Consider the following 22,214-nt stretch of genomic DNA (forward strand, 5'->3'; position numbering starts at 1 on the left):
GAGACATTCTCTGCCCCTAAATAATTGAATCTGTCTCACTCTCTGCTCCTCTAGTGTGCCGCAAGGTTGGAAGGCAGTGAAGGGGAAGGCTGAATGCATGGAGACAGGCTAGTTTTCTACGCCTGCAGCCAAGCGAACGAGTGGCTTACATAACGGAGGGGGGTATTAGAGGACCAGTGTTGAACATCTACCACATGACAACCCCTGTCTCTTTGTCATCATGTGCTTTCCCTCTTTCTCTTTGTCAAACCGTCAAAAAGTTCTACAGCTTTACCATTGAAAGCATCTTGACTGGCTGCATCACCGCTTGGTACGGCTTTCTCTCTGATGCACACACACTCTTTCTCTCTGATGCACACACTCTTTCTCTCTGATGCACACACTCTTTCTCTCTGATGCACACACTCTTTCTCTCTGATGCACACACTCTTTCTCTCTGATGCACACACTCTTTCTCTCTGATGCACACACTCTTTCTCTCTGATGCACACACTCTTTCTCTCTGATGCACACACTCTTTCTCTCTGACGCACACACTCTTTCTCTCTGATGCACACACTCTTTCTCTCTGATGCACACACTCTTTCTCTCTGATGCACACACTCTTTCTCTCTGATGCACACACTCTTTCTCTCTCTCACTATTTAATCAGTGGGCAGAAATGTAATAATAAATGTACACTCTCTGTCCATTTCAACACTCTCTCACTCTTTCACTCTTTCTCTCTCCGTCCCCCTCTCTCTCTCCATCAGCTGACTGTTCAGAAACAATAATGATGTATACTCTCTCTTCATTCCAACACTCTTCACTATTCCACTCTTTCTCTCTCACTCTCATTCTCCCTAGGAGCAATATGCAACCACAGCATTCTGAAACTACCTGCCTCTTTTACAGGTTTCCCCTTGGTTTAAGAACCTGTAGGTAATTCCTGAGAGATGTTTGGAACCTGGAAATTCAGCTGGTGCCTTGTGCATTATTGAAGAGAAAATGTGATTTCCCTCAGGTGTAGATGACTTATGTTCCTAATTATTTCACACAACACCAATAACATGTCCATCTAATATGGAATAACAAATGTATTTCTGAACTACTTCGCATTTTACTAAACAGCAACTGTGTTGTGCTGATATCAATAATGGTTGTGTAACAGTAGACTTTGAAGTGTTGAAGTTGTTTTGGTTTCATTGTCATTCTTAAAGAGAAACAACAGTGCAGTACATTCAGTAAAATTCAATAAAAAATCCAATGAGGATACAAACATACTAAAACTGACAATGCCTAATGTGACACGTGATAGATGAGATATGTGTGTCTCCATAGGTGAAAATGATCACTAAGTACACAGATATCACACACAGACACACACAGACAGACACAGACACAGACACACCACACGCACACACATGTACACACACACACACACACACACACACACACACACACACACACACACACACACACACACACACACACACACACACACACACACACACACACACACACACACACACACACACACACACAGGCATTAGTGATTAATTTCATGAAACCTTGATCCAGCCTACTGTGAGCTCTCTGTCTCTGTGGTCACCTGGGACAGGTTTCACACTGTATTCCTTTACTCCGTGGCACCACAGATCAATATAGCTCTTTGACTTCCTGGTTAATATTAAACACTATGCATTGATTGGTGGACGCACAGCATTCCAGAGGGATGGCCACCCAATTACTGTCAGTTATAAAGCTAAATAGGAAGGCGGCTTACACAATACTGTTCGCTTTGTACTGCTCCTTTCACAGGGATCTTTATCATACACTGGCCTTAGTGTTCACTTTAAAGTCATGTGTTTGTCATTATCAAAGAGAATGTGGGTAAACCAATAATGAGTTTATTTATTAACTGTCACATTAAGTTCACCACGTTGTTTATTTTAGTTTGAGGTAAATAAAACAGATTACTCGGTGAAATTCAGATGTCATTGAGTCAATATTCAATATTGATGTAATGCGGCATGAGACAGAAAGGGTGACTGCATTTGCCTATGATGGGAGATGGTAGACAAGTGTGTGTATGAAACAGCAGGTCACACACCAGCAGTCACAGCGCATCACTGCCCCAGAAGTGGCTGATGTGAAGAAGCCAGCAGCAGTAAGCTAGTGGCCTCTAACCCCTTCAGAATGTCATGTAGCATGTGACTGGCACTAGTAGAGAATGAGAGCAACAGAGAGGCTGCCATTGGAAATAAAGGGATTCTCTTTCGAATGAAATATTTATTTGGGGATGTTAATCACTGATTACAAGCATCGTAGACTCCCCAATGAAACCCATTACACCCACCAACCCCTCCTTCCTACCCTACACAGGATGCACATTAAATAAATGTTTTGTCTAAATGACAACAAAGTAAAGGAACACATTTCCTCCTGTCTTGCACGGCCAGGCACGACTCCAACACCATCACTGTCTTGCTACTGTTAACTTACTGCTGCTCTTTAATTACTTGTTACTTTTATTTCTCCTTTAGTATTTATTTTCATTATTTTTGTTATTTGTTCAAATATATTTTTGTCCTTTTTTAAAAAACTGCATTGTTGGTTAGGGGCTCGTAAGCAGTTCACTGTAAGGTTTACACAGGCTGTATTCGGCTAATGTGACTAATACAATTTGATTTGATTTGATTTGATTTAATAAGGTAAGGGATCACGAGACATAATTCAAAGTTCGAGTGCATAAAAAACACAAGTGATAAAAGCAAAGGTAGGTTGTCAAGTCACCATGCAGGCTCCCAGGCACTCAATGAGGAGATGACATGGGATGGGAAGCTGCTTTCCATGCAACACTATATGCGACTCCATACCAACTGCAAAGAATAATACTGCTGATAGTTGTTTAATGAATTAGTGGCTACCTTGTTTCAAATATATTATTATGGCTTTAACTCAAGAGTTCTGATTCAACTGGTGTTCTCCTGATAAATCAACAGGTGTTATCCTGATAAATCAACAGGTGTTCTCCTGATAAATCAACAGGTGTTCTCCTGATAAATCAACTGGTGTTCTCCTGATAAATCAACAGGTGTTCTCCTGATAAATCAACAGGTGTTCTCCTGATAAATCAACTGGTGTTCTCCTGATAAATCAACTGGTGTTCTCCTGATAAATCAACTGGTGTTCTCCTGATAAATCAACTGGTGTTCTCCTGATAAATCAACAGGTGTTCTCCTGATAAATCAACTGGTGTTCTCCTGATAAATCAACTGGTGTTCTCCTGATAAATCAAATGGTGTTCTCCTGATAAATCAACAGGTGTTCTCCTGATAAATCAACTGGTGTTCTCCTGATAAATCAACAGGTGTTCTCCTGATAAATCAACAGGTGTTCTCTTGTAGCCTACTTTGAAGACTACTTCAAAGAACCTACCTACTCAAATCAAATCAAATTGTATTTGTCACATGCTTCCTAAACAACAGGTGTAGACTAACAGTAAAATGCTTGCTTACAGGCCCTTCCCAACAATGCAGAGAAAAAGAAAATAGAGAAATAATAGAAAAGTAAAACACATAATAATTAAAGTAATTATACACCATGAGTAATGATAACTTGGCTATATACACAGGGCACCAGTACTATGTCAACGTGCAGAGGTACAAGGTAATTGAGTTAGATATGTACATATAGGAAGGGATAAAGTGACTAGGCAACAGGATATATAATTACAACAGCAGCAGCATATGTGACTCGCTTCAGGAAACTAGGCGTATGTCGCAGGTCACCACTTCACAGAAAAGCCTTTTGAACGTAAACTTCTTTTTTTTTATCAAAAAGTGTTTTTATGGCAGAAATGCCTTCTCAAACATGTGAACTTTCATGTGCCTTAATAACAAATGTGAAGGGCCATCTGTAAATACAAATACAATTGTTAAATTACGACCCTAGTTGGTTTAGACAGAGGTTGGCTATGATGCTGATCACACTGTACGCTTTGAGTTTGCGATCGTTGCAAAATAAATGTAAACATACATGTTATTCAATCATTGCACCCACACTGCTCACGTGCGCCAACGAGTGTCTGCGTTGCCAAGCACTAAAATAGAAGTGGCTTCTATTAATAACGCCAAACTCGAAGTCCTGCCTCTCCCATCCTCATTGGCTTTTAGAAGCACATACCTACGTGCCATCTCCTCATTTGGTTTTGCGCATGATGGTGCATGCGGATGCATGTGTTCAGTTTGGGCATGGTGTAAGATAATGAGTGGGCTGGACATACCGATAGATGAGTTTGGATTGGTCTGCCATATAGCACGCTTCTGTCTATTTGATCTGGTCAGTATGTCAATGTTACAGTACTGTTTCTGTCCCTCTCCTCACCCCTACCTGGGCTCGAACAGGGACCCTCTGCACACATCGACAACTGACACCCTAGAAGCATCATTACCTATTGCTCCACAAAGGCCGCAGCTCCTGCAGAGCAAGGAAAAAACTACTTCAATGTCTCAGAGCGAGTGACATCACCGATTGAAACGCTATTAGCGCGCACCCTGCTAACTAACTAGTCATTTCACACCAGTTACATCAATGTAATCCTGTCTAACGCGGCTTTTTCAAACTGTATTGCATAGTAAAACTGCATCAACCTAATGTCAAGTTAAAGTGTACTGTTAGCTAGCTAACGTTAGCTGGCTGGCTCACTAGCTAATGTTATGTGTATGCTCTCCACTTTCTGGAGGACCAAGTTTTCAAATCAGTGGAATTCAAGAATGATAGCTAAGGAGATGGAGAAAACACATGTCTCCGGATTACATCTTCAAACTAAGGGCAACCATGGCATCCGACAGAAGACGCGTCCAGCCATGATATATACGGGTAAGAAAATCTAGCTAGCTACATTTTCAGATATTACACATTTCTAATTTTGACAGAAAGTAGTTTCATTTCAAGTTAAAGTGTACTGTTAGCTAGCTAATGTTAGCTGGCTGGCTCGCTAGCTAAGGTTATTTGTATGATCTTATTCTTCAAATCTCAGACACATTTGCTTGGCTAGCTATAGCCTAATGTTAGCTAGCTAACATTGAACCTGGTTGGTTAACTACCTGCAGATTTATGCAGGGTAGTAACGTCATGAGTTGGGCTTATGGTTTAGCTAGCTACATGTCTTAACAGAAGACTCCTCTATGCAAGTATCCATTTCAATAGAATGTCACTGCAACAACTGTTGATAGACATACTAGCTGGTAAATTAGCTCTGGCTATCTACTCTGATTTCAGAACACGGGTATGATAGTCTAGCTAGCTATATTTTCAGATATTACAAATTTATAATTTTGACACAAAGTATTTAAATTTCCAATTAAAGTGTACTGTTAGCTAGCTACTAGCTATGTGCGCTATTTATATGCTTCCCATTCGGAAATAAAAATGTTGCTTCTTTTACTTTTGGTTTTGAACACCAGCTTGAAACAGCTGAAAATAAAATGTTTTTGGTTAAGGAAAAACATATTTCACAGCGGTTTAGATGGTACAATGATTTTCTTCGCTATACTTGTTTGTTTTGTCACATTAACTGAAATTAGGAAAACTATTAGAATTCTTGCAATGAGGAAATGGATGAGCGATTTCTGCATAGTTCAAGGTGTTGTCATAATGAGTGTTCTTTGGACAATATGGTTACATTATGGTTGTGGCATAAATGCACATGTTTTTGTGGTAGTGGCAGACATGTTAAAGTTTTAGTAGTGTGTTAGGGCTTTTCTTGAGGATTTAAAACGAAGGCGTTACAAGGCATGTGCCCCTAATCCTGTGTGGGAATACAACTGTAAAGGGAGGGGATGAGGTGACCCCTGATTTACACCGGATGACATCTCCAGATTAATAAAGGGGTGCTAACATGTGGTTCATGAGAGAGCTCTTCCTCATCCTTGTTTTGAACCGGTAATGAGTTTAAAGTAAACCAAACTGATGTGAAACAATCAAGGAGTTCAAACTTATAGGGTTTCATTTACAAATAGAAAAGTTTGAGCGTTTATGAATAGATCCTACCTTTTAGTTTCGCAAGTCATTAGACTCGTGCACTGTGCAGCCTTGTCCGGTTTACAGGGCAGAAATGCGTGTGTGGATATATACGGTGGGGCATTAGGACCCTGTAATAGGTGTTTTCAGGATTTCCCTTCTCCAGTGCGCTCCAGTCAAGACTGTCAGGACGCATGAATCCCCTTTACTATCAGCAGAACCTGATTGCAGGAACAAAATAGTATAAATTGTTACGCTACCTGCTTAAAGGCACAGAGGGCTGAGTGAACAGCTTTCTCAACTCATAGGACAGGTAAAAGTAACTGTTTCTGTAAGGATATTCTTGAATAATAAATGGGGGATCAAAAGTATTGCGGCAGGAGATTAGACATATGCGTGGTCTTGCCGTAGGCTAACATATTATTATTATTAGTGAAAGTAAAGCGGACAATATAGAGATCGGATTAGATCAACTCTTTGGATCAAGATAGCATGCATGTTATTAAAGATGGGAAGCCAACAACAACATCTGAGTATTTGATCTTAATATGGGAATAGGATGTGTAGCCCGGACAGCTGCGTAAGAGGAACATTATACCTTAGGTGAAAAGAAGAACGAAAATGATCCAACCTGGAGTCACGTTCAAACAACCGAAAGTGTTCTGTGTTTCGAAAGCAAGTGTGTGTGTTATGTATCACCTGTTTTTTTAAATAATCCTATGGAACTAACGGTTTTCGTCTGGATCCTTCACCATGTCAAAAGTAATTCAGAAGAAAAACCACTGGATCACCAAAGTTACCGAGTGCGCTGTGAGTCGGGATGCTCGCGGGGAGCTGAATGTGGAGCTGCGCGGCGGTGCGGAGAATGGAGAGTTTCCATACATCGGGGAAGTTAGAGAGGATGTTTTGGTTTATAAAAACGGACAACTGTCTGAGGGGGAGTTACTGCTGGAAGTTGAGGGTTTATCGGTGTCTGGATTGCCACTGTATGACGTCTTGATTGTGATGAATCGTTGCAAGGGTCCCGTCAGGTTGAAAACTGTCCGACAAGGTAATTGTTCTATTTGAAAGTAATTATATAACACATAGACAAGCACATATATGGTTCAGATATTATAGTTATTGCACAAAACGTGTGTTAATCTATTCAATGAAAGACTGTGAAACGGTGGGATGGGGGGCTTGTCCTGAAAAGCCTCTCTCTTGCTCACACACACACACACACACACACACACACACACACACACACACACACACACACACACACACACACACACACACACACACACACACACACACACACACACACACACACACACACACACACACACACACACACACACACACACAGTATAGTCAGAGGAGAGAAAGAGGCCAGAGGAGAATGCTTATATTACTGACAAGTGATCTGAGTCTGTTAAAACCATGGGGACAACAGAAACACAACAGTCAGCCATGTAAAGTAGGCCAGTGGAATGTGACACTCTCTGGTCATCTTGTTTTCAGCAGAGCAGGATCACTGCTTGACATGAAGACTCTGTGACAGTCATCCAGCTTTTGTTTGTCTGTGGCTGGCCTGGCAAGGAGAGCTAAAGCTACCAAGGGTCAGAGATTAAGCCTCTCACATTGGCTGGATAAACAAGTGTAGCCCAGTCAACACATACTGTTACAATCACCGCCACATTTTCCAAATTATGCACCCTCTGGGTTCAAAAAGTCACACTTTTTTCAGCTTTCCTTATTTCCTTAACCAGAATTTACATCTTACAGTTCGCCAATTTAACTCCATCTCAGTTACAGTCAGTGGAAGAGCGCAGTGTCGTGGAAGAGAATAGCGTGTTGTTGTGGTCCCATAGCAAAGTGTGGCTATTGCAGACAGATGTAGTACTCATTAGGAGAGACACCACTCGCAGTCGGGCCGACTGACTGGGTTATTTCTGGAAGCTCTCTGGGACTTAGATGAGCTTGACCCATTGCCCATGGTTTGCTGAACATCTGTCTGAGAGAGAGAGAGAGAGAGAGAGAGAGAGAGAGAGAGAGAGAGAGAGAGAGAGAGAGAGACAGGGAGAGAGTATAGAGGGAGAAAACGAGACAGCGTGAGAGCGTGAGAAAGAGAGGGAGTGAGAGAGAGAGAGAGAGAGAGAAAGAGACAGGGAGAGAGTATAGAGAGAGAGAGAGACAGGGAGAGAGTATAGAGAGAGAGAGAGAGAGAGAGAGAGAGAGAGAAAGAGACAGGGAGAGAGTATAGAGGGAGAAAAAGAGACAGCGTGAGAGAGTGAGAAAGAGAGGGAGTGAGAGCGAGAGAGAGAAGAGAGAAAGAGAGTAAAAGGGCAATTTGCATTGTACTTCTGCTTTTTGACATTTTCATTGCATGCCTTCATGTTGTGTGTTGTTGTTATGGTTGTAATCAGTCTCATTCATGTCAGGATATGTTGGGTAGTTTGGGGGCAGCACGCATGGCTCTGGGGAGCACTATGTGGAGCCAACGCCAAAAGTCCAGATTCACCCTGTCAGTGGAAATACTGTAGTATACTGTTTGAGACATATGTGGTATGTTTTAACACACACACACACACACACACACACACACACACACACACACACACACACACACACACACACACACACACACACACACACACACACACACACACACACACGTTCAACTATTTTCTAAGAGCGCTTCTCTGGGAAAATCATTAACTGTGTTATATAACAAGTTAGTTTCACTGTTTACCACCTCTCCGATGTACTGTATGAGTATTGCACTAGTGTATCCATGGTAAAGGCAGTGCCCTGTTATAAACCCCTGTCCCCTTTCATGCTAGGGAAGGGCCTACCTCCTGTGTTTGCAGAGCATGGGTTTGTTCAGCTTATTTATGTTACATAACAACTGAGACTATATTACCAGAAAGAGCCAATTAATTAATGTTTAAAATAACTTTGTAGTCAAATAAACCAGGATGTTAATTGATGCTCAACATTTCTGCATACTGTTTGTTTTCATGTCAAAGCAGGGTATCATCAAACCTAGAGACCCAGACAGAGTAAACAACACGCTGAGCTGTAATGCGAAGGAGATTTGCAAGCGGCTTCACGCATGAGTCAGCAAATTCCCCTTGACTCTAATGAGAGACGAGCATATTCAGTCTCTACACCTGGGCAACCGATAAGAGCTCCGTTGTGCTTTAACCTGTTGGTTCTCATGCAAAACCAGGCCCAGCATGGTCCATGGGAATAGAGCACGTCCTGCACTCTCATACCCAGACCAGTGGGGGCAGATCGGATCTCTGCCTCCCCAGGTGGCTGAGGATCCTGTTACTGCACCCAGAGCACCTGAGAAGGTAGAATCTCTATCAGTGTGTCCCTGTGTGGGGTACTGAAGGCCCATAGGTGTCTACAGCTACAAAGAGGCTTAGGTTCACCCATGAATGCAGTGGCAAGCCCCCTGAATCTATACTTCAAGTCTTTCTTTTCATTTGGAATAGTGGATTCCTGTGGTTAAGGTGAAGTATTGTAGGGAGATTCCTGTGGTATTGACTAAGTTACAGTACTGTGTGTGTGTGTGTGTGTGTGTGTGTGTGTGTGTGTGTGTGTGTGTGTGTGTGTGTGTGTGTGTGTGTGTGTGTGTGTGTGTGTGTGTGTGTGTGTGTGTGTGTGTGTGTGTGTGCCTATCCCTTGAGTTTGTAACATATCTGCTAGCACAGGAATTGTGCTTGGCCCAATTCAAATAATAGTACAATAGGGCATGAATGAAAAGCTGTGGAGAAAGTACTGTGCTCAGTTGTGTATATGTATCCATTGGTATTAATCCCTCTCCTGATTGTGGGAAATTATTGCAACATTCATACTGCAGCAACTTACCAGTTTGGTGAAACTGACTGGGCATACTGCAGCAACTTACCAGTTTGGTGAAACTGACTGGGCATACTGCAGCAACTTACCGGTTTGGTGAAACTGACTGGGCATACTGCAGCAACTTACCAGTTTGGTGAAACTGACTGGGCATACTGCAGCAACTTACCAGTTTGGTGAAACTGACTGGGCATACTGCAGCAACTTACCAGTTTGGTGAAACTGACTGGGCATACTGCAGCAACTTACCGGTTTGGTGAAACTGACTGGGCATACTGCAGCAACTTACCAGTTTGGTGAAACTGACTGGGCATACTGCAGCAACTTACCAGTTTGGTGAAACTGACTGTGCATACTGCAGCAACTTACCAGTTTGGTGAAACTGACTGTGCATACTGCAGCAACTTACCAGTTTGGTGAAACTGACTGGGCATACTGCAGCAACTTACCAGTTTGGTGAAACTGACTGGGCATACTGCAGCAACTTACCAGTTTGGTGAAACTGACTGGGCATACTGCAGCAACTTACCAGTTTGGTGAAACTGACTGGGCATACTGCAGAAACTTACCAGTTTGGTGAAACTGACTGTGCATACTGCAGCAACTTACCAGTTTGGTGAAACTGACTGGGCATACTGCAGCAACTTACCAGTTTGGGGAAACTGACTGGGCATACTGCAGAAACAATCCATTTTCTTCCTCTTCCTCTAATTCCTTTTCACCTCAGTGCATTCAACTTCTGTGACCTTATGTAACATAGACAAAGTGGCACACTACTCTTTATTGCAGTGTGATTCATTTCACATAATCATTTCAGTTGTATTACCTTCATCTCAATATAACTGAACCTGTGGCTGTATAAACTCAACAGAAAGTCAGTGGTTTTCTGACATTTTACAGTATTCCTGTAGCCTACCTCTAATGTACATGATTCCCTGTGTTGTTCAGTCATCCCAAACTGACCAGTGAATATGAGGACTTTGACCTGCCTGCACAGCTCTTATCTACTAACTGTTAGTCATGGTCAACTCCCATGTGAGAGACGTTCATCAGGCTTGTTTTTTCACTTGTAGCCTAACACAGTGTTTCCCAAACAGTGGTTCCTTTGTCATAGAATGCACAAGGTGCAATTTCAAAATTGGGTAATGCATCAGCAGTTTTCCTATTGTAATGTCAATCATTTCATACCTAAGAGATATATTTATAACTTGTACAAAATGTCCAGATCAACTAGCCCATGTCAGCTAATGTTTTTATCCCATAGATTTTGTTGTAATGTTTGAGTCACTCAAATATCACATGAATACACATTAGACATGGCAAAATGTATAGAATTGCAAGAAAATTTGCTTAAAAATGGCAAAATGTTCTCTGCAAAATACAAAGAATTGCAGGAAATAAGCTTTAAAACTGTTTGTGTCAAATTGCTATACATGATTGATGATTGAAATACTCAGCTTGCTAGTAATGTTACTACCTGTTACTAAGGACAGTCAACTGGTCCTTGGACTCCTGTCGAAGACCTCAATGATGTTGTAACATTGTCTCTACCTTTGATCTCAAATGAATTACCCCCTATGGACATTAAAAAGAAAAAAACAGCTAACCTTGTTTTTCAACTCAACTACCCCACCCACCACCAGTGGTGTAAAAGTACTTTAGTAAAACTATTTTAAAGTACTACTTAAGTAGTTGTTTGTGGTATCTGTACTTTACTATCTATATTTTGGACAACTTTTACTTCACTACATTCCTAAAGAACATAATGTACTTTTTACTCCATACATTTTCTAACACACACCCAAAAGTACTTGTTACATTCTAAATGCTTAGCAGGACAGGAAAATTCACACACTTATCAAGAGAACATCCCTGGTCATCCATACTGTCTCTGATCTTGCAGACTCACTAAACACACATGCTCAGTTTGTAAATGATGTCTGAATGTTGGTGTTCCCCTGGCTATGCATACAATTAAAACAATATACAGTTGAAATCAGAAGTTTACATACACCTTAGCCAAACACATTTAAACTCAGTTTTTCACAATTCTTGACATTTAACCATATTACAAATGTCCTGTCTTAGGTCAGATACGATCACCATGTTATTTTAGGAGTGTGAAATGTCAGAATAATAGTAGAGAGAATGATTTATTTCAGCTTTTATTTCTTTCATCACATTCATAGTGGGTCAGAAGTTTACATACACTCAATTAGTATTTGGTAGCATTACCTTTAAATTGTTTAACTTGGGTCAAACGTTTCGGGTAGCCTTCCCCAAGCTTCCCACAATAAGTTGGGTGAATTTTGGCCCATTCTTCCTGACAGAGCTGGTGTAACTGAATCAGGTTTGTAGGCCTCCTTGCTCGCACACCCTTTTTCAGTTCTGCCCACAAATGTCCTATAGAATTTTCCAAGCCGTTTAAAGGCACAGTCAACTTAGTGTATGTAAACTTCTGACCCACTGGAATTGTGATACAGTGAATTATAAGTGAAATAATCTGTCTGTAAACAATTGTTGGAAAAATGACTTGTGTCATGCACAAGTAGATGTCCTAACCGACTTGTCAAAAATATAGTTTGTTAACAAGAAATTTGTGGAGTGGTTGAAAAACGAGTTTTAATGACTCCAACCTAAGTATGTAAACTTCCGACTTCAGCTGTATATATATTTTTTGGTTTAATTTAAGGAATTTTAAATTATTTATACTTTTACTTTTGATACTTAAGTACATTTATATAAGTACAAGTATATTTAAAATCAAATACTTTTAGAGTTTTTCTCAAGTAGTATTTTACTGGGTGATTTTCACTTTTACTTGAGTCATTTTCTATGAAGGTCTCTTTACTTTTACTAAAGTATGACAATTGGATACTTTTTCTACTACTGCCCACCATGAACGGAACTGACAGGGCCTCCCTCCTTCCCTCCTTACCCCCTAAACATCCTCACCCCGCCAGCCCTGGGGTTGACAGTGACCTGCATTCTTGGTGGTTGGTTACTCTTTTATCAGCCAGGTGTCTAACCTCTATCTCCCAGGCTGTCAGGGGGGCTTGGTCACCTGGACCTCCAGCCCCAGCAGCCACAAGAGTTCCACCCCCAGCCCAAGCAACCCCAGCCTGAGCCCTGCTCCACAGACGTCCAGGGGGATCAGAACCTCCTGCAGGGAGGAAGGAATACCAGACATTCCTGGGGAGTGGGACTGGGATTCTCCTGGTACGCTCTACTGAATAATCTAGTCAGCCCGCTCGCCTGCTTGCCTGCCTTGCCCTGTTTCCCAAAAACTGCCACTTCATTCATGCTGTTTCAAGTCTTACACACGCGCCGGCACGCACAAACACATGCACACACTCGTGGACTCGTGCACAACACAGCCCCGACCTGGAACCCTTAGTGAAAATGCAATTTAGTGAAAATGCAATTTTACTCACACAGATTTGCATGTTGACTCTGTCATTTTATATCACAAGATAAAAAGCAATAGCACCACTTCTAGAATCACCTTGCATCTGGAGACACAGCTACCAAAGTTTTATACATAATTCAGCAATTACAGTCATTGAACAACAAGACAGCTTTGTACTAATAAGATTTTTAAAACCTCATATACAGTGAGCTACAAAGGTTTTGGGACATTGTTTTAGATCTGTACTCCAGCATTTTGGATTTGAAATGAAGGTGCAGATTGTCAGCTTTAATTTCAAGGTATTTTGATCCATATAGGGTGAACCATTTAGCAATTACAGCACTCTTTGTACATATTCCACCCATTTTAAGGGACAACAAGTATTGGGTCAAATTCACCTAGAGTACCAGTCAAAAGTTTGGACACACCTACTCATTCCAGGGTTTTTCTTTATTATGCCAAGAGTGTGTAAAGCTGTCATCAAGGCAAAGGGTGGCTACTTTGTAGAATCTCAAATATAAAGTATATTTTGATTTGTTTAACACTTTTTTGGTTACAACATGATTCCATGTGTGTTATTTCCTAGTTTTGACGTCTTCCCTATTATTCTACAATGTAGAAAATAGTACAAATTAAGAAAAACCCTGGAATGAGTAGGTGTGTCCAAACTTTTGACTGGTACTGTACAGTATATGTTTATTAAAGTTGTCAAAAGTTAAGTATTTGGTCCCCTATTCCTTACATGCAATGACTAGAAATTTGACTCTACACATTTGTTGGATGCATTTGCTCTTTGTTTTGGTTGTGTTTCAGATTATTTTGTGGCCTATAGAAACTATTGGTAAATAACATATTATTTTGTAAAAAGTGTCATTTTGTGACTTTGCAGATGGCATGATATTTGTGCTCTGAAACTTTCTCACTCATCATTATTTCTGTTTCATCCAGGATTATCCATAGTCATGGTAGCTTCACATTAATGTAGAAGTGTTTGGAAACATATTATATTCTTATTTATAATAAAAGTGACTCCAAAATGACACAATATACTTTTTCCCATTCATTTCTTTTGGCCACAAAATTATCTGAAATACAACCAAAACTAACAAAAAATGCATGCAACAAGTTTGATGTAGTCATTGCAAGGAATATGGGATCATATCCAAAACTTTTGACTTCTTCAATACACATATAAGTTGAATTCTTACCCAATACCTTTGGTCCACGAAGGCCTGTGTACAAAAAGTGATGTAAATACCCTCAAATTAAAGCTGACAGCATGCACTTTAACCTCATATTCATTGTATATTTTCAAATCCAAAGTGCTGGAGTGTAGATCCAAAACAACAAACAATGTTGTACTTTTATAGCTCACTGTAATTTCATACTGTACACGTATTCATTAATAGACATGCAAATCTCCCCAGCCAGAGATGTCTGCTATGATGTACTGGTCTGGGAATGCATGTGAAGTCCTACTCATATTTGCTTAACTATGAGGACTCTATCAGTCTTGATTAAGTACAACCTATGTGTATGTCCCTGAGAGGCTTGTCAAATGCCTGTGCCATAAAACCCATAGCAATTCTCTCTCTCTCTCTCTTTCCTTACCAGCCCTCTCTTCGCTCTCTTTTTTCTTTTCTTTCCGCCCTTGCGCTTGTCCTTTCTCTCTCTCTCTCTCTACCTACCTACCCCTCTCTCTCTCCCTCTCTCTCTCTGTTCCTCCCCCTTCTCCCTGCCCTACTCAGCCAGTGACACAGATGATGCTTCCATTTTGCTCCTCCCCTCCTATAGGCAGAAACCTAAAAATTAAGTCTTTATATATATTCAAGACTCAACAGTGATATTCAACAGTGCTTGTTCTGATTTTTCTTAATTTCTTTCTTATTTTTTGTATTGTTTGGTATTACTGCACTGTTGGCGCTAGATACATAAGCATTTAGCCACATAAGCACACGATCAATACAATTTGATCTCTCTCTCTCTGTCACGGGATACTAGGAGTGGTCGGGTGGAATCAGGCGCAGAGAGCAGGGTTCAGTATATCGTGATTTATTCTCCGGCCAAAAAACAGTCACGCCAACATACAGGGCGCATAGAACAGACCAGCCCAAACACAGGACAAAACAGTCCGGAGAATACACACATGAATAACAACATCCAACTGAGTAACAAAAAACAATCCCGGGACAAACTACTACATATAGGGAAGCTAATTAAACTAAAATACACACAGGTGAAACTAATAAGACAAAACCAACAGACAAACGAAAAGGGGATCGGTAGCGGCTATTAGGACGGTGACGACGACCGCCGAGCACCGCCCGAACAGGCAGGGGAGCCAACTTCGGCGGAAGTCGTGACTCTCTCTCTCTCTCTCTCTCGCTCTCTCTCTCTCTCTCTCTCTCTCTCTCTCTCTCTCTCTCTCTCTCAATTCAAGGGCTTTATTGGCATGGGAAACATGTGTTAACATTGCCAAAGCAAGTAAGGTAGATAATATATAAAGTGAAATAAACAATAAAAATGAACAGTATACATCACACATACAGAAGATTCAAAACAATAAAGACATTACAAATGTCATAATATATATATACAGTGTTTTAACAATGTACAAATGGTAAAGGACACAAGATAAAATAAACAAGCATAGATATGGGTTGTATTTACAATGGTGTGTGTTCTTCACTGGTTGCCCTTTTCTCGTGGCAACAGGTCACAAATCTTGCTGCTCTGATGGCACACTGTGGAATTTCATCCAGTAGATATGGGATTTTGTCAAAATTGGATTTGTTTTCTAATTCTCTGTTGATCTGTGTAATCTGAGGGAAATATACGTCTCTAATATGGTCATACATTTGACTATGGTACGCTGCCACTGTGTCCTCTCTGTTTAGAGCCAAATAGCATTTTATTTTGTGCTCTGTTTTTTTTGTTAGTTCTTTGCAATGTGTCAAGTAATTATCTTTTATTTTTCTTAATTTAGCCTTATATTAAGTAGGCAAGACAGTTAACAAAAAAATGGGATTCCCAATCACAGCCGGATGTGATACAGCCTGGATTCGAACCAGGGTCTGTAGTGACACCACTTGCACTGAGATGCAGTGCCTTAGACTGCTGCACCACTCGGGGGTTAATTTTCTGTCTGGGGCCTCTGTGTGGTCTGTTTGTGTTTGTGAACAGAGCCCCAGAACCAGCTTGCTTCGGGGGCTCTTCTCCAGGTACATTTCTCTGTATGTGATGGCTTTGTTATGGAAGGTTTGGTTATCGCTTCTTTTTAGATGGTTGTGGGATTTAACTGCTCTTTTCTGGATTTTGATAATTAGCAGGTATGGGCCTAATTCTGCTCTGCGTGCATTTTTTTGGTGTTTTACATTGTACACAGGATATTTTTGTAGAATTATGCATGCAGTCTCAATTTGGTGTTTGTCCCATTTTGTGAATTCTTTATTGGTGAACGGACCATAAAGGGCAATGGGTTCTGTAACTGATTCAAGTATTTTTGCCAGATCCTAATTGGTATGTCAAATGTTATGTTCCTTTTGATGGCATAGAAGGCTCTTCTTGCCTTGTCTCTCAGATCGTTCACAGCTTGGTGGAAGTTACCTGTGGCGCTGATGTTTAGGCCGAGGTATGTATAGGTTTTGTGTGCTTTAGGGCAACTTTGTCTAGATGGAATTTGTATTTGGGGTCCTGGCAACTGGACCTTTTTTGGAACACCATCATTTTTGTCTTATTGATATACTGTCAGGGCCAAGGTCTGACAGAATTTGTGTTGAAGATCTAGGTGCTGCTGTAGGCCCTCCTTGGTTGGGGAAAGAAGCACCAGATCATCAGCAAATAGTAGACATTTGACTTCAGATTCTAGTAGGGTGAGGCCGGGTGCTGCAGACTGTTCTCGTGCCCTCGCCAATTTGTTGACATATATAATGAAGAGGTGTGGCTTAATCTGCATCCGTGTCTCACACCCCGGGCCCTGAGGAAAGATATGTGTGTTTTTTGCCAATTTTAACCATACACTTGTTGTTTGTGTACATGGATTTTATAATGTTGTATGTTTGCCCCCAACACCACGTTCAATCAATTTGTTTAGCCAACCCTCATGCCAAATTGAGTCTAAACCTTTTTTGAAATCAACAAAGCATGAGAAGACTTTGCCTTTGTTTTAGTTTGTTTGCTCTTCAATTAGGGTTATGATGTGGGGTTTTTATGACACTTCACGTCAATCGTAAATTCTAATGCAGCAGACAACTCTTTTTTGGTCTCCAGTATGGGTGAATGGAATGTCTTTTTGTTACCGGAGAGTTTGCCACCCAAAACTTCAACATCAAACAATGATCACAGGGACAATATATTTTAACATCTGAATGTTGGGAATGATGAGAGATGGAATATGGAAAATTAATGTCTATGTTGTGATTTCGTTATGTCATTGTGTAAAGACGTTATAACGAAAACATTGTAACTCAAGGAGCTTTTACACTAGGTTTATCAGGTTTACATCCTTTACGTGGTTTAGAAAATATCAAGGATGAAGAGAATGTTTTTAGGACATTAGGATTGTTATTTTAGTTATCTAACGAGATCATAGTAATTAGGATACTTTTCCTCATAACTAGCCACACCCCAGGAAGCTCAGAGAGCGTGTTAGTGTGACGAAAAAGCCCCCTTTTACCCAAGGGTATAAAAGATTGGGCTAAGAATTAACATATCAGACTAAACGGACCACAAGCTGCAGCTATGTCTACTTTAGTCGTCACAACCCTGGAACTAGTTAGCTAGTTACGAGGTTGAAGAAGACAAAGGAACCTCTTAACAATCAATAATACGGTTGAGTAGCTGTTCTAAGTACTGTATCTAAGAAAGTGAATTTAAGTAGGACCATCCGGTTATTCTCTTCAAATCATCAGCAGCTACACTGCTCTCATCACCACTCTGGGGATATTCGAAATAGCTGATTAGCCGTCCTCAAAAGACAACTCTTCCAGAACGAGTGCAAGTAAACAGACAACTAAGAAGAAGGACATTGTGACCTCTTGTGGACAATCAGAGTCTTACACTCGAGAAAGAAGGAGAAGGCCATCCGAAGAAGAAGGCCCAATCGAACCCTTCTCACAAAGTGGAACCACGAAGGCCTGTGCCCAACAGAGATACCCGGCGAAGACCTTCAACACGTAAATGCATGCATTACTTCTTACCCCAAAGAGCGGAGTTCGGGGCAAGGTTTACTGTGAGCGTAGTTCCCAAATTTAACCAAGTGTTTCTTCTCTTTCTCTCTCGCTTTATCTCTCTCTCTTTAATTCTCCATCTTGTGTAACAAGTGTCATATTGTGTTAGTCCACTAGGGACCTGTTGTCACCGTATTACGTTTCTAGTCAATAACCTATACTGGGTGTGTATCCTGTGTTATCATTTAGTTTTTTAGTAAATAAATCAATAAATAGATTTGTGTGGTATGGAATGATTAGTAAGACTCGGGTTTGTGCAGATTCACAAAGACGTTGTTCAGAATGAGACTGATATGAGAAAATATTTAATTAGTGGCTGTTATCGAAATATATATTTATTTTTGAGTTGCTTCGGGAGTTGGTAACTCTGTAAACAACATTTAATTTAGGATACCATCAACTCCACAGGCCTTTTTGGGTTGGAGGGTTTGTATTTTGTCCTGTAGTTCATTCAATATAATTGGAGAATCCTGTGGATTCTGGTAGTCTTTAATAGTTGATTCTAAGATTTGTTTTTGATCATGTATATGTTTTTGCTGTTTGTTCTTTGTTCTTTGTTCTTTGTTAGAGTTTTCCAATTTTCCCAGAAGTGGTTAAATTCTATGGATTCTTCAATTACATTAAGCTGATTTCTGAGTGCTATTCCAACTTTTTCCGTAGTATATTTATGTATTGTTTTAGTGATTCGCCATAGTAGGAACGTCAGAAATCAGCTCATAGTAGTCTCAGGTTTTCTGGGTCTCTATGTTTTTGGTTGAATAGGTTTCTCAATTTCTTACTTAAGTGATTGCATTCTTTATCAAACCATTTGTCATTGTTGTTAATTTTCTTAGGTTGTATGCTTGGCATTTTTAGATTTGATAGGGAAGCTGAGAGATCAAATACACTGTTTAGGTTTTCTACTGTCAAGTTTACACCTTCACTATTACATTGAAACCTTTTGTCCAGAAGGGATTGAATTTGTGACCTGATAGGGGTGTCAGTGGACTGACTGTGAACACTCTAAGATACTCTGGGTTGAGGTCAGTGATAAAGTAGTCAGTACTACTGCCAAGAGATGAGCTATAGGTGTACCTACCATAGGAGTCCCCTCAAAGCCTACCATTGACTATGTACAGTGTCAGACAGAGCTGCAGGAGTTGTGATCTGTTTTTGTTATTTTGTTATGTTATCGTAGTTGTGTCTAGGGGGCATATGGGGGTGGGAATGCTGTCACCTGCAGGCAGGTGTTGTCCCCCTGTGTGCTGAGGGTGTCAGGTTCTTGTTCATTTCTGGCATTTCGGTCGCCACAGACTAGTACATGTCCCTGAGCCTGGAAATTGTTGATCTCCCCCTCCAGGATGGAGAAGCTGTCATCGTTAAAGAATGGGGATTCTATTGGAGGGATATAGGTAGTACACAGGAGGACATTTTTCTCTGTTGAGATCATTTCCTTACTCATTTCTAGCCAGATGTAATATGTTCCTGTTTTGATTAATTTAATAGATTGGGTTAGGTCTGCTCTATATCAAATTAGCATACCCCCTTTCCCTGTTTCACACCTGGTAGTTTTGTGGATGGGACTACCAGATCTCTGTAACCTAGAGAGCAAACCAGTGGGTCCGTCTCCTTTATACCATGTTTCTTGTAAGATGACAATGTCTGTATTTCCAATTTATTTGATGAAGTCTGGATTCCTGCTCTTTAGGCCAAAGACAGATGACCTCAGACTTTGTATATTCCAGGATGAGATAGTTAAAGCTTTGTTTTCCATAGTGTCTCATGTAGGTTTTGTGTGGTTTAGGTAAAGGACCATTACAGTAGGTGTGAGCAGATTATGTTGAGTATCTGATACATACCACTTAGGTCACAAAGGCTGTTCAAGTCCAGGGTGGAGTGGTGAGCCAGGTATACATTAGGTTTTGAAGCGCGCTCTCTCTCTGTCCCTCTCTCTTCACCTCTCTGTCTCTCCTCTCTGTGCAGTTTCAACCAGTCTAGCAGGCATCTCAGATGTCTGGAATGTTGAGCCTGTATGTTTGAGCCAGTCTGTCTGCTAACAAAGGAACGCCACAGACCCACTGAGACTGTAATAAGTAGGCTTCAATGAGACAGACTGCTTCAAAGGAATAGCCAGGATCTCTCTATGTGTGGATGTGTTTAACTATACTTGTGGGGACCAGAAGTCCGCACAAGAATAGTAAATAAACAAACATTTGACCAACTGGGGACATTTTGTTAGTCGCCACAAGGTCAAATGCTATTTCTAGGGGGTTTAGGGTTAAGGTTAGAATTAATGTTAGTTAGAATTAATTTTAGGGTTAGGGTTAAGGTTAGGTTTTGGGGTTAAGGTTAGGGTTAAGGTTAACGTTAGGGTTAGAGAAAATAGGATTTTGAATGCGACTGAATTGACGGAGGTATGTGTGTCTGTCTGTGTCTGTCTGTCGGTGTCTGTGTAAACTGAGACCAGCTCAGACTCAGTAGACGCAGGGAAACTGATTTCAAACCTACAGTATGTATGGAGCAGCCTTGGGAAGGGCAATGAAAGGGGGGCAGAACCATGAGACGGAAGGAAGGAAGTGAGGAAGCTAACACAATGAGTCATGTTCACTGAACAAAAATATAAATGCAACATTATAAGTGTTGGTCCCATGTTTAATGAGATAAAATAAAAGATCTCAAAGTGTTCCGTACGCACCAAGAGCTTTATGCTCTCAATTTGTTTGCACAAATTGTTCACATCCCTGTTAGTGAGCATTTTTTCCATACCAAGATAATCCATCCACCTGACATGTGTGGCATATTAAGAAGCGGATTAAACAGCATGATCATTACACAGGTGCACCTTGTCCTGGGAACAATAAAAGGCCACTCTAAAATGTGCAATTTTGTCAAACAACACATGAAAGATGTCTCAAGTTTTAGGGGATGGTGCAGTTGGCATGCTGACTGCAGGGATATCCATCAGAGCTGTTGCCAGAGAACTGAATGTTCATTTCTCAACCATAATCCGCCTCCAATGTCATTTTAGAGAATTTGGCAGTACATCCAACCGGACTGCCTCACAACCACCGACCACATGTATGGCGTTGTGTGGGTGAGCGGTTTGCTGATGTCAACGTTGTGAACAAAGTGCCCCATGGTGGAGGTTGGGTTTATGGTATGGGCAGGCATAAGCTATGGACAACAAATACAATTGCATTTTATCGATGGCAGTATGAATGCACAGAGATACCGTGATGAGATCCTGAGGCCCATTGTCGTGCTATTCATCCGTCGCCATCACCTCATGTTTCAGTATGATAATTCACGGCCCCATGTCGCAAGGATCTGTACACAATTCCTGGAAGCTGAAAATGTCCCAGTTCTTCCATGGCCTGCATATTCACCACACATGTCACCATTGAGCCTGTTTGGTATGTTCTGGATCGACGTGTACGACAGCGTGTTCCAGTTCCCAACAACATCCAGCAACTTCGCACAGCCATTGAAGATGAATGGGACAACATTCCACAGGCCACAATCAACAACCTGATCAACTCTATGCGAAGGAGATGTGTCTCGCTGCATGAGGCAAATGGTGGTCACACCAAATACTGACTGGTTTTCAGGTCCACGCCCCTACCTTTTTTAAAAACTATCTGTGACCAACAGATGCATATCTATATTCCTAGGCATGTGAAACCCATAGATTATGGCCTAAGGAATTCATTTCAATTGGCTGATTTCATAAAATGAAC

General features: G+C 40.9%; 2 protein-coding genes across 9 annotated transcripts in view; one reads left to right on the forward strand and one right to left on the reverse strand.

Moving 5' to 3' along the window:
* Nucleotides 1–22,214, reverse strand: part of LOC135527933 (renin-like) — a 59,900-nt gene that overhangs the window by 32,859 nt on the left and 4,827 nt on the right. The window lies entirely within an intron of this gene.
* Nucleotides 6,195–22,214, forward strand: part of LOC135527932 (membrane-associated guanylate kinase, WW and PDZ domain-containing protein 1-like) — a 212,993-nt gene continuing 196,973 nt past the window's right edge. For 4 of the 8 annotated variants that reach the window (XM_064956598.1, XM_064956601.1, XM_064956599.1 and 1 more), the window contains exon 1: nt 6,197–7,057. In XM_064956598.1, the coding sequence (XP_064812670.1) occupies nt 6,760–7,057 (298 nt within the window). In that variant the 5' untranslated portion in view covers nt 6,197–6,759. Of the gene's footprint in view, nt 7,058–22,214 lie in introns of all 8 variants that reach the window. The other 4 variants (XM_064956605.1, XM_064956606.1, XM_064956603.1 and 1 more) reach the window with 2 other exon arrangements.

The sequence above is a fragment of the Oncorhynchus masou genome, chromosome 33, assembly GCF_036934945.1.
Source record: "Oncorhynchus masou masou isolate Uvic2021 chromosome 33, UVic_Omas_1.1, whole genome shotgun sequence".
NCBI lineage: Eukaryota > Metazoa > Chordata > Actinopteri > Salmoniformes > Salmonidae > Oncorhynchus > Oncorhynchus masou.